This window comes from Pecten maximus, chromosome 7, assembly GCF_902652985.1.
Source record: "Pecten maximus chromosome 7, xPecMax1.1, whole genome shotgun sequence".
Classification (NCBI taxonomy): Eukaryota; Metazoa; Mollusca; class Bivalvia; order Pectinida; family Pectinidae; genus Pecten; species Pecten maximus.
Window position 1 is genome coordinate 4,301,468 of NC_047021.1, and position 14,172 is coordinate 4,315,639.

Here is a 14,172-nt window from a genome sequence, read left to right on the forward strand (position 1 = left end):
ACGTAATTTCGCACACTTTCGGTATGTATTTAAATACATTTCCATCAAATCAATTTCAAATCAAGAAAGAATACCTCACATTGTTAGATGTACAAATGCTTCGTAACATACAAGTGTGCAACCTGATATGCGCACACGTATCACTGCGCATGGGAGCTGTTGTTAACTTGTGTTTATTGCTGGGTTTGAAGACGTTCGGGAACGTAATTTCGCACACCCATCTAACTTATTTAATTTTGTTGGTAAAAATAGTTTCCAGTCATCTTGTAGACAAACAACATCCTAAACTAAGATTAAGCCCAATGCCATGATTAAAAAAATCTTTAAAAACAAAATAATGTGAAATTAGAAAGTGTTAATTTACTGCCATTTTAGCTTTAAATAATGACCGCTCCCTACGGAGGTAATGTAAACAAGGCGGTGAAAATGACGGGGTGTCTACAGGTCAGCGCTGCTATAAGTTATACTTAAGTGGATTTGTATTCAGTTTTGTTTATAATCTGATCAAATAATATTTTCCCTAAATATTTGCAAATTCACATGCCAATCAACAACTGGGATTATTTTAAATAAAATATTTAATCATCCGGTATCAATTTTATCGGAAGAGAGTCGTATCAATTAAAATTTGTTTTCAAAACGAACTTTATCTGAAAAGATGTACTTAAAATGGCAAATGTTCCACTAAAGGTTGGCATTAGTCAACATATAAACAAAAAAGCACAGTCCTCGACCACTTAGAGGAAAAACGCAAAAAATCGTCAGGTGTGCGAATTTACGTACTGTGCGAAATTACGTACCCTTGCTCTATATACATAAAATATCGCGCAACCTTTGGATTAGTGTAAAATACATGAGTTGCTTCCCTTAAGAATTGGCGGGTTCCGGTGTAAATAAAGACATGTGAGTCTTGGAAACATGATCATGAGGAATGTTACTTACAAGTAGGATACCCGAAGGTGGTCCAGAACAGATAAATGCTTCATCGTAATCCATATAGATGGCAGAACACACGGGAAATTTGGAAGAGTGCGGTGAATGGGAAGAGGAGGTAACAAAAATCAAATCACGATCTACCCTAACCCTACTGCTTAACTAGGCACGTTTCTTATCCGGTATCCGTTTGGGTTAACGATCGGAAAATACGATAATTCCTGTAATGCATCCTTAAGTAATTTTTGTTATTCTATGTTAAAAAATCCCAAATATCCCCTGAACGTCTTAAGTATTTATACTTCAACATCATGAAAGTAAAGCTCATCTGCAATGGCATAAGGGAGGTAAGTCGTATACAACATTATACTTTCAGGAAACCACAGTCGTTGTCGAATTGTCTGGTATTTTAGAGAGTGACTTCATATCGCAGTGCGATGGAGATTGTAAGGTTCTGGTAAGTATTTTAAGAGAGTTACTTTATAAATATTTTATAACAGTTTAAAATTTAAACTTGTAATTTGAATACTGTTAATTATCAATTAGATATTCTCAACTGAAACAATATAAAAATGCCTATCACTATATGATCACTGCACACAGGTTAATTTTGGCAAGAGTTATTTTCGCGATGCAACTATATAGCTAGTAAGCTACATGTTTAGAAAACTTTACCATTAACAAACCGAAACTTCAACAGCGTAGTGCAGGCATAGAACTATATTTTAGTATATATTTTTCTATTATTTACCAAAAAGAAAGTATGTCACTCTTTGTACTAGTTTTAAATTATAAGTTGGATGGTTTTGTTCTGACAGGGTATAAATACAGACAACCCCCTCCTACAGCTAGATCGATACACATTCTCCGGGGAGTATGCAGACACCACAGGGACAAACCTGATCTTCACGCAGGGAGATGCTATAGACGGTACATTATATACTTAGTAACTTACTTCCATACCTGTCAAGGGTCAAATGTTGACAAACTGGAGGAACTCTTTTAATTAACCCCTAGGGGTCAATTAGTGTCACTGACCATAGCTAATATGCCCTTTGTTGAGTCTGTATATTGGACAACGTTTTAAGACTTACATAAACACTAGTTTTAGTCAAAATTTGAAGCGACATCATGTCCGAGGGCGAGGTACTTGGGCCAAGCAGGAGAAAGTTGGAGAATTTAATAAAATTCGGGACCCGCGCGGGTCATTAATTTCAAACTGGATAATTTGATTTTTGTATTGAATATTCGGGAGTCTCCCGTCCAATGCGGGAAACTTGACAGGTATGTACTTCTCGGTAATTCTATCACCATGATCTCCTCACAGACAGACATTATATATATATAGACGGTATATTAGTAACTTACTTCTCGGTATTTCTATCAACTTGATCTCCACACACACAGAAGTAATAGATGGTACGTTCTATAAACCTGATCTCAACCCAAACAGAAGTTATAGATGGTACATTCTATCAATCTTATCTCCACAAACACAGAAGTAATACATGGTACATTCTATCAATCTTATCTCCACAAACACAGAAGTAATAGATGGTACATTCTATAAACCTGATCTCCACCCAGACAGAAGTTATAGATGGTACATTCTATCAATCTTATCTCCACAAACACAGAAGTAATAGATGGTACATTCTATAAACTTGATCTCCACCCAGACAGAAGTAATAGATGGTACATTCTATAAACCTGATCTCCACAAACACAGAAGTAATAGATGGTACATTCTATAAACCTGATCCCCACACAGACAGAAGTAATAGATGGTACATTCTATAAACCTGATCCCAACACACACAGAAATAATACATGGTACATTCTATAAACCTGATCCCCACACACACAGAAGTAATAGAGGGTACATTCTATAAACCTGATCTCCACACACACAGAAGTAATACATGGTACATTCTATAACCCTGATCCCCACACACACAGAAGTAATAGATGGTACATTCTATAAACCTGATCCCCACACACACAGAAGTAATAGATGGTACATTCTATAAACCTGATCTCCACACACACAGAAGTAATAGATGGTACATTCTATAAACCTGATCTCCACACACACAGAAGTAATAGATGGTACATTCTATAAACCTGATCCCCACACAGACAGAAGTTATAGATGGTACATTCTATAAACCTGATCCCCACACAGACAGAAGTTATAGATGGTACATTCTATAAACCTGATCCCCACACAGACAGAAGTAATAGATGGTACATTCTATAAACCTGATCCCAACACACACAGAAGTAATAGATGGTACATTCTATAAACCTGATCTCCACACACACAGAAGTAATAGATGGTACATTCTATAAACCTGATCTCCACACACACAGAAGTAATAGATGGTACATTCTATAAACCTGATCCCCACACACACAGAAGTAATAGATGGTACATTCTATTAATCTGATCCCCACACAGACAGAAGTAATAGATGGTACATTCTATAAACCTGATCTCCACACACACAGAAGTTATAGATGGTACATTCTATAAACCTGATCCCCACACAGACAGAAGTTATAGATGGTACATTCTATAAACCTGATCCCCACACAGACAGAAGTTATAGATGGTACATTCTATAAACCTGATCTCCACACACACAGAAGTAATAGATGGTACATTATATAAACCTGATCCCCACACACACAGAAGTAATAGATGGTACATTCTATAAATCTGATCTCCACACACAGAAGTAATAGATGGCACATTCTATAAACTTGATCTCCACCCAATACACAGAAGTCACTGATAAGTGAATGATATTGAATTAACTGTGATGGGTTATGGCAATGAAATCCCTCACCTCCACGGTGTGCGCTTCCATCCGGGCCAACAAGAATGATTAATATATAAGTTGATGAAGCTTGTATAAAGTTTACATAAATTTGGAGTAAATTGTAATGTGGACACGTGGGTAAATTTGAGAATTATATTTACAGAAGAACCCAGTCACTTCCACGAGACTGCTGATAAACCTACAAAAAATCTGGAGTACCTGTGTAAAGTGGACAAGAAGCTAAACATGTCGCGGGTGTTTGTTTCCAGGACTCACGGTGATGAGGAGGATAAAGGTGGGTCGTCCATTTGTGAGATGGCTTGTTACAAGAGCCTATCCTTATTACCAGTTGTCTACTCCTACATTTTGTATAATATTAATTACTGTGTACTGTATCTTTTAAACCAAACGTTAGTGTCATGCAGTCCACTGATAGAATCATGTTTTGAAAAATCGATTTGTGGATGTTTCCTTTTATACAGTAAAATATTTTCCTGTATATAGTGCTGTTTACAGTAAAATATTTACCTGTATATGATGCTCTAGTCATGGATTTGTTTACAGTAAAATATTTACCTGTATATGATGCTCTAGTCATGGATTTGTTTACAGTAAAATATTTACCTGTATATAATGCTCTAGTCATGGACTTGTTTTATTGCAGATTCTGGTGAAAACAGTGCTATCGAGGAAGGCAGTGGAAAAACTGATACAAACATTAACCCAGACATATCAAACACAGATGCAACAGCCATGTCTGTAGATACAGAATCCACATTACATCAACTGGACAGTGGAGCACCTACTGAGCCACAGCTGGACACACTTAGTGCAGGTTCAGGGTCACAAATGGATACGTCTAGTGTGGTGACCATTGGACCACAGACTGATACCTCCCAAGCTGTCCCAGATTATCTTGGACCAGAAATTGTACTACAGTGTGACTCAGATGGATAGTGTGAAACTGGAAGATGATGTTGTTTTTAAAAGCCTGAATAACTTATATTATGTACTGTTAAATGCTGAATAAAATGTCCCGTGTAATTATGTTTAAAACTTTCTTTTTTTTTAGGTGGATGCAGGACATTGGCTAATATTTAAAATATAGTATTCACAATGGAAAGGAAGCTTAATTGTAAGGATTTCTTTTCAACTTTCACTGCAGCTCATCTGTCATAGTGTCTCCTCTCCATTTACATGGTATCCTACATGGTATCCTGCATCCTACATGGTATCCTACATGGTATCCTGCATCCTACATGGTATCCTACATGCTATCCTACATGGTATCCTACATACTATCCTACATGGTATCCTACATGGTATCCTGCATCCTACATGGTATCCTACATGCTATCCTACATGGTATCCTACATGTTATCCTACATGGTATCCTACATGGTATCCTACATGTTATCCTACATGGTATCCTCCATGGTATCCTACAAGATATCCTACATCCTACATGGTATCCTACATGGTATCCTACATCCTACATGGTATCCTACATGGTATCCTACATGGTATCCTACATGCTACATGGTATCCTACATGGTATCCTACATAGTATCCTACATGGTATCCTACATTCTACATGCTATCCTACATGCTATCCTACATGGTATCCTACATTCTACATGCTATCCTACATGTTATCCTACATGGTATCCTACATTCTACATGGTATCCTACATGGTATCCAACATGCTATCCTACATGCTATCCTACATGCTATCCTACATGCTACATAGTATCCTACATCCTACATGGTATCCTACATGGTATCCTACATGGTATCCTACATGGTATCCTACATGGTATCCTACATGTTATCCTACATGGTATCCTACATCCTACATGGTATCCTACATGGTATCCTACATCCTACATAGTATCCTACATGGTATCCTACATGATATCCTACATCCTACATGGTATCCTACATGATATCCTACATCCTACATGATATCCTACATCCTACATGGTATCCAACATGCTATCCTACATGGTATCCTACATGGTATCCTAGATGCTATCCTACATGCTATCCTACATGGTATCCTACATTCTACATGCTATCCTACATCCTACATGGTATCCTACATGGTATCCTACATGCTATCCTACATAGTATCCTAACATGCTATCCTACATGCTATCCTACATGGTATCCAACATGCTATCCTACATCCTACATGCTATCCTACATGCTATCCTACATGCTATCCTACATGGTATCCTACATCCTACATGCTATCCTACATGATAGCCTACATGGTATCCTACATGCTATCCTACATGTTATCCTACATGATATCCTACATCCTACATGGTATCCTACATGGTATCCTACATACTATCCTACATGGTATCCTACATGGTATCCTACATTCTATCCTACATGGTATCCTACATGCTATCCTACATGATATCCTACATGCTATCCTACATGCTATCCTACATGGTATCCTACATGGTATCCAACATGGTATCCTACATCCTACATGGTATCCTACATGGTATCCTACATGGTATCCTACATCCTACATGGTATCCTAAATGCTATCCTACATGGTATCCTACATTCTACATGTTATCCTACATGCTATCCTACATGCTATCCTACATGCTATCCTACATGCTATCCTACATGGTATCCAACATGCTATCCTACATTCTACATGGTATCCTACATGATAGCCTACATGGTATCCTACATGCTATCCTACATGTTATCCTACATGATATCCTACATCCTACATGCTATCCTACATGGTATCCTACATACTATCCTACATGGTAGGATATTGGACCCGGTGATGTGACGTCATTCGATTATTGATGACGTCAATAACAATTGCACCTTGGGTCAAAGTTCTAATTCTTGACCAATCAAAAGACCGGAAGGTTATATACCACTAGTGGTATATAACATATATTTATCCAACAGTCGGCGCATTTATACAATAGCATGAGAGTGGAATAACACAGCGTATTGTGATAGAAATTGTGTAATGTCACAATCATTTGTTGTAGTTATAAATGGAATAATAATAATATATACCCTGATATACCCAATGTCTAGAGGAACCATCATGGAAAAAGTAATAATGTTGACACAACAGGCCATATGCTTTAAAGTATACACATGTACTGAGACATTCTACCACGTTTGCTATGCAACGCCAGTTTTGATTGGTTTAAAACTGTGTATGATTTGCCAGTAGTCCACTCTCGTTCGTGTCGATAGTATTTGTAAACAAACATGGCAGCGCCAAAACGTTTGAACGTCGGAGACCGTGTATTTTACAACGGAAAAAAAATTGCCAGATTGTTAATTTCTCTCAACTCAGAGCAGACTTTCCTAAACAATATGTTGTAAGATCAATTTCCACAAGCAACCTCTGGAGAGCATTGCTGGCCGAAATCCCCGAAAGTTCTCGTAACGTTGCCGTTTTAGTCAACGTTTTCAGTAGACGTATACATTGTAAATGCCATGGTGCGACGTCCGTCAACATTTCCTTTAAATCCCTACTTAGTCCTGAGTGCCTGAATAGATTTCAATGTAATTTGGTCTGGAGCATTGTTGGGCAATAGAGATCAAACGTTGTATACGGCGGTTGTGGCTTACCTGGGGCTGGAGGGATGGGGCCCAATAGGGGAAATTGAGGTAAATCATTTAAATAATTAGATTGTGCTACTAGTTCTGACCGGCTGAATGTATTTTGGTGAAATTTGGTCTGGAGCATTACGAAATTTGGTCTGGAGCATTACTTGGTAAAGAAAATATATTGTTGTATAAGTGGAGGATGTGACCCTGTTGGGATGGGAGAAAGGGCCTAATTCTTTTTTTAAATACAAATATTTTTCTTTTTCGAGAATAACAGGATTTGGTCCACCTAGCTCCTAGCTGTAGTTTGAACCATTGTTGGAAGAGGCAGTTATAAAGTAGGAAAGTATTTGAAATACCTGGTATAACTTAAATTAGTTTATTTTCAATAATTACTGATATACAGATGAGCGATGCAGGCACTCGGGGCCTCTTGTTGTGAAATAAACGTAAATAGTCACAAAAAAAATACTAGGACCCACTCGGGATACACAATTTCACTCCACTTTAACATGAAATGCAACCTTCAATCTCATCATTTCACTAAAAAATCATTATTGTGGAAAGATTTGATTCGCCACGAATCGAAATACCCCGGAGCAATGACTGAATTAGCTGGAATATAGTGTGATTGCTAGCTAGAGTGACGTCCCCTGAGGAATTGGTAATGTCCGGTTAATTTCACAGTAATATTAACATCAACACCAGGAGCAGCATGGTGTCTCTTTGGCGGCGAATTTACTGTTGGCGTCATTAGTTCTGGTTAAGTCTAAACCATAAGGTATGTTTACGCCGATCTGTATATGTTATATCAGGGTATGATGGGTGTCGATCTCGCGAAAGACTGAAAGAGGAAGATGGTGATCATTATTGATCATCAGTGATTCTCATTTTGTGTGGCTGTACCACAGCGACATGTCTAGTCTGGACATACCCCCGTGGCTGTACATGTCTTCTGTATCTATTTTTACTGTACAGGGGCATGTCGAGTCTTAAAAAATAGTTATATATACTGTACTGTTTCTGGCTATTTTTTTTATATAAGTGTAACAGGAGAGGAGAAAATGTAGCGGCCAGACCGGGGTTCGAACCCGGGACCTCCGAAGCCGGATGCTCTACCGATCGACCCAGTCCAGTCCCTGCTACACACAAGTGTGGCCGTGGCCGTGCATTTTTCCACTCCTAGTACATTTGGTGCCTGTGACCAAACCTTGTTTCAAGAGAGGTGAATACTTGACAAGGGGATACCCAAACCTGGGTTGTAAGTTGTGAAGTCTTCGGGGTCGAAGAATTAAAAAAGGGAGGGAAGAGTGTAGCAGAACTGGACTGGTCGATCATCGACGACCAGGTAGCTCAATCGGTGGAGCATCCGGCTAGTGTTCGGAGGTCCCGGATTCGAACCCCGGTCTGGCCGTGCATTTTTCCACTCCTACTACATAAGACTAGACATGCCCCTATATATATGCTGTTAATGTGATTATGACCAAAGTGGCCAGTTGTAAATTTCTTTCATTTTAGGAAATTAAAATGCGAAGAATATATAACTGGGCGTTAATAATTTCATACAATGTCCGAAAATTGTATATACGACATCAAGACATTGAATTCGTAAGAAAATTCCACTACATGTAAGTTATTTAGATCTAATTGTACAACTAACATAACGCTATTGTATACATTGTAGCATAATATTTTGACTAAAATATCTGTAAAAGGAACAGATCGATGTAGCTTGAACATAGTTTTAAATACGGTGTTTGTCACTCAGCTGAGAGAACATGCTTCTTTGCTTCCGTTGCTTATCACTGTTTTACGTCGGGAGACCTGGGTTCGATTCCAGTCGGGATACTCAACAGGAATGTGTTTTTCCCAGTGATCACATATATGTCAACTGTCTATTACAATAACTGAGACTGAGAGCTACTAATTACATGAAGATAAGGTTGACAGAGAAAGATTGACATAGATCTGTAACAGCAGTGAAGTTTAATATAGATTGATATAGATATACAATCAAAATTAGTCTATGTCTGTCCACTGAAACTGACCATAAATGCAGTCTCCAAAATTCTGATCATTGCCCTTTTATATCAGCTATAAATGGGCAACCCATCAGGATTTTGAAGTCTCGAGATTATAAGGTCAGTTTAGCAGACTAATATATATAATGTAAACATGATTATGTCCTTTGTAACAGCAACTTATATATAATTACAGCTCAATATATATATATATATATGTAAAGTACAGACATGTCATTCTTGATCAACTAAAAGTAGTTTATTTTCTTCTTTTTAACAGGAAAGAAATGGAAAAGTCTGATTCAATGAGCAGTCTATCAGCATCTGACACTTCAATTAGTTATGCAAGTGATGAACATTCAGGGAGTCTCATCAATAACTTTGAATCCTTCAGGACAGAGGGAGGGTACAGCGATATTACAATCCGCGTGGATGGACGGGAGTTCCCATGTCATCGGGTCATTCTGGCAGCAGGTTCTGCCTATTTCAAATGTATGTTCTCATCGGGCATGGAGGAATCTTTCAAAAACACAATAGATTTAAAGCAAATAGATGCTCATGTGTTTGAACATCTTCTGCACTTCATCTATACTGGACGGGTACAGATCACTGTGAGTATCGTCGAAGAACTGTTTCGTCAAGCATACCTGTTCCAAGTTACTCCCCTTGTAGACCTGTGTCTTAAGTTTTTCAAGGAGAACATGAATGAGACAAACTGTTTGGCAGCGTTGACCTTGGGGGATAGTCATGCTCACCGACCACTGTACGAGTTTGCTAAGGAGTATGCTTGTCACCATTTCCAGAGCATCAGACAAGATGAAGACTTCACTAAATTGTCCATAGAATGTGTTGTAGACCTACTCAGTGACCGACGACTACAATGTACCTCTGAGGATGAAGTGTTTGAAAGTTCCATAAAATGGCTTGATTATGAACTAGATAATGATAATAGAAAATCGTTCCGTTTTAAGATATTGGAGTGCATCAAGTTTCCATTACTCAGTCAAATTTTTCTCTTAGATGTAGTCACTAAGTCACCACATGTGATGCAGGATGAGAGAGGGATGGAGCTGTATAATCATGCCATAACATACCATAATGTCCATTCTAGACGAGGCATGCTTCCTTCATACCAGATCACCCCCCGGTTATCATGCCCTATGTATGAAGCAGCAGTATTGCTGGGTGGCCGCTTGTCAGATGGTCTGAGCAATGAGGTGGAAAGCTTCCGTGCAGATACCAAACAGTTCACTACACTAAAACAGCTTCCCTTCAAAAAGAGAAATGAATTTGCAGTGTGTGCATATGCCGATAACATTTACGTTTCGGGTGGCTTGCGTAGCCAGGAGTTCTGGAAATATGACAGTGTGTTTGAAACTTGGATTCGTGGTTCTAATATGATGCATGCAAGGAGGCGACATGCCATGACTGTAGTTGACGACTGTATTTATGTGCTAGGTGGATTTGATGAGTACAATGTACTTGGTTCCATTGAAGTGTGGAGGAGTCTGACCAACTGCTGGTCTGAGACCGGAACTCTTGTCCATCCGGTGGAGAACATGGGCTATGTCTCGTACAACAAGAAAATTTACCTGTTTGGAGGTAAAAACTGTGAGGAAATTGTCACAGATGTTGTGCAGTGTTTTGACACCATCACAAACACTACAACTTTATTAACACGAACACTGCCAGCTAGTGACATGTGCCTAAATGGGTCCATATTAAATGGACAGATTTATGTAGTTGGGTTGGAGGGCTGCTTTAGATATACACCAGATTCTGACACCTGGGATGTGTTACCTGATTTGAGTTGTGCACGTGACTTTGTGAGTTTAGCTGTTCTAGAAGAGAAGTTGTATGCATTTGGAGGAAGACGACGTGGAGCGAAAGACAACTTGTACACAGACATCATTGAGTGCTTTGACCCAGTTAAGAACAGCTGGGATATCTGTGGGAATACCCCTATTCCCATGTACTCATATGGCTGTGTGCGAATCATGCTGCACAAGAAAAAGGAGCCAGAAACTGGCATAAGCCAGGTAGTTCCACATCAGATACAAAACTAGTCATTGTACAGAGACTAAAAGTGGCATCACAGCCAAATACAAAACTAGTCATTGTACAGAGACTAAGAGTGGCATCACAGCCAAATACAAAACTTGTCATTGTACATAGACTAAGGGTGGCATCACAACCAAATACAAAACGTGTCATTGTACAGAGACTAAGAGTGGCATCACAGCCAAATACAAAACGTGTCATTGTACAGATCGAGACTAAAAGTGGCATCACAGCCAAATACAAAACTAGTCATTGTACTGAGACTAAGAGAGGCATCACAGCCAAATACAAAACGTGTCATTGTACAGAGACTAAGAGTGGCATCACAGCCAAATACAAAACTAGTCATTGTACAGAGACTAAGGGTGGCATCACAGCCAAATACAAAACTTGTCATTGTACAGAGACTAAAAGTGGCATCACAGCCAAATACAAAACTTGTCATGGTACAGAGACTAAGGGTGGCATCACCCAAATACCAATCTACTCATTAATGTTGTACACTTCAAATTGAAAAGTCCTGTCCTAGGGACTCTTGTTCTTTTAAAGTGAATGAAGACAGGTTGTCAAATCATCATCTGAATACCATAGTTTTTGTAATACAATATACCATCATCTCATTAAATGTCAAAGAATTTTTAATTATAACTATAACATGGAGTCTATATGGTTGTTAAATGATTACAATTCATAAGCAACAGTGATACTGCATTCAGAGTAGGATATATGTACTACACTGTTTAAAGATGTTTTAGGGCCTGAAGGGTAAAGAGTAAGCTATCAATAGAAAATGTTTTACCCGTTTAGGAGTATGGAACGGGTAAATATTTTCTGCTCTAAAAACAATGAATCTTCAAGTGACCTTTTGTCCATCATTGAGTGCCCATGGCCATAAATTATTCATGATTTTTACTCATTAAATGAAAGGGTCAGGGTTATGATATTTGGCCAGTAGCTTTCAAGTTTGTTCAAATAAATCATTTATTCTCAAGTCACAGGGGTAAAATGTGTTAAAATCTTTACAACAAAATATGAACTTCCAGTTTCCATGTCTCGGGTGACCTGTAGGTCTTCTGTGTCTGTTTCATATCCATGTGACTAATTACATTTCAAGTCTATAACACTTTACTACATAGATGATCACCACAGAAACGGTAGAAACACACTTGCAAAGTTTTGCAAAAAAGCAACAGTTATTCAGATGATATAGAGGTTACACAACCAGTGATTGTTGGATATGGAATTTATTTCACACTCGTAAGTTAATATTTAAAAGTTACAAAAGACACGAGCTTTAGCGAGTGTTTTTTGCAACTTTTAAAAAATAACTTACGAGTGTGAAATACATTCCATATCCAACAATTTCGAGTCGTGTGACCTGTTTCTATTACAATAATATCGGCTTGAATCAAAGGGAAACGTGGTCAAGTATAATTTCGCGTATGCAAATAAAGTGTACCGGTGACGTCCGGGACCCGGTGATGTGACGTCATTAGATTATTGATGACGTCATTAACAATTACAGCTTGGGTCAAAGTTCACCGTGTTAGCCAATCAAAATGCGTACAGAGTTTATACCACGTGTGGTATAAACAGATTGTTAATCAACAGCTGTAATGATTAACTGATGGTCTGAGAGTTGAATAACACAGGGTATTGTGGTAGAAATATTGATTACACAACATTATGTCTCCCCCACACAAGTCTAGTAATTAACCATCTCGCTACATTGTATTCTAGACCTTTAATTAGTGTCAGTTCATATTTTCATAATTTACAGGGACTTGGCCCATATTCTATGTTATATGATATTGCCTTTTAATCTATAATGCAGACTGCTGGGTTGGGAATATGTGCATGTATACGTAGGTCAGTGTTATGAAATATAATATCCATTTGTTCACCGAGAGACATTTACCAGATTTTACAGACATGTACATGTATAATGCTTCTGACACTTTTTTTCAATAATCAATCATAATATATTTATACTTTGTAAAGGTGGATGTACTATTCTGTGCAATACTGCCATGATAGCTGGAACATAGGGACTCGGTATGATATCCCAACTCCATAGTTCATATATTTATATAATATAAACATGGACAATGGGTTGGACATTGGTGTCTCTAGCTAGAAGTGAGATCAGGGCAATTTGCTAGTGTATGCAATGATAGTAGATGCCTCTGTGATCTGTATGTGTTGTGTACTAGAATATCTGAATATATTTAATGGCGATGAACATTGTGTTCTAGAACATGTCATGATGATGTATTTATGATAATTCAACTGTTAGTATATTTTACCATTATCACGTGTTCATATTAAAGAATATGTAATCTGTAACAACCTCTTGTTATATTTACAGAATATCTTTAAATCACACTTGAGGACGATTTCATTTCTTAATGGTCCAAATTACAAACACAATCAGGACACATCGATCATAGTACCAAAACCAAGAACCAAGGATGCATAGACAATTCATTTGAGATACTATAACCTGATGTCATTTGAATTGGTATATATAATCTTCAATCATGACCTCATCACTTTTAAGGTCACCAGAGCAAAGTTTGGCGACCTGTCCCAATCCTGTGTTGTCCGTTGTCTATCGTTAGTTAACAATTTCACATAATTTTTCACTTCTCGAAAGCTCCCGAACTATTTTTGATAATTTTTTTCAGAAACCTTCCTTGGCTGAAGGTCTACCAAAATTGTA

The 14,172-nt window shown here is 38.0% G+C and overlaps 2 protein-coding genes across 2 annotated transcripts; both read left to right on the forward strand.

Annotated features, from left to right (window-relative positions):
- The first annotated feature begins 830 nt into the window (after positions 1 to 830).
- LOC117331388 (general transcription factor 3C polypeptide 6-like) lies at positions 831 to 4,807 on the forward strand. The gene is made up of 5 exons (XM_033890088.1): positions 831 to 1,051; positions 1,310 to 1,390; positions 1,752 to 1,863; positions 3,922 to 4,053; positions 4,423 to 4,807. Exons 1-5 carry the CDS (start codon positions 1,001 to 1,003, stop codon positions 4,713 to 4,715), a joined length of 669 nt encoding a protein of 222 aa, XP_033745979.1. The 5' UTR covers positions 831 to 1,000; the 3' UTR covers positions 4,716 to 4,807.
- A 3,182-nt stretch (positions 4,808 to 7,989) lies between these two features.
- Positions 7,990 to 11,886, forward strand: LOC117331390 (kelch-like protein 24). The gene is made up of 2 exons (XM_033890090.1): positions 7,990 to 8,149; positions 9,670 to 11,886. Exon 2 carries the CDS (start codon positions 9,677 to 9,679, stop codon positions 11,453 to 11,455), a length of 1,779 nt encoding a protein of 592 aa, XP_033745981.1. The 5' UTR covers positions 7,990 to 8,149; positions 9,670 to 9,676; the 3' UTR covers positions 11,456 to 11,886.
- The last annotated feature ends 2,286 nt before the right edge of the window (positions 11,887 to 14,172 follow it).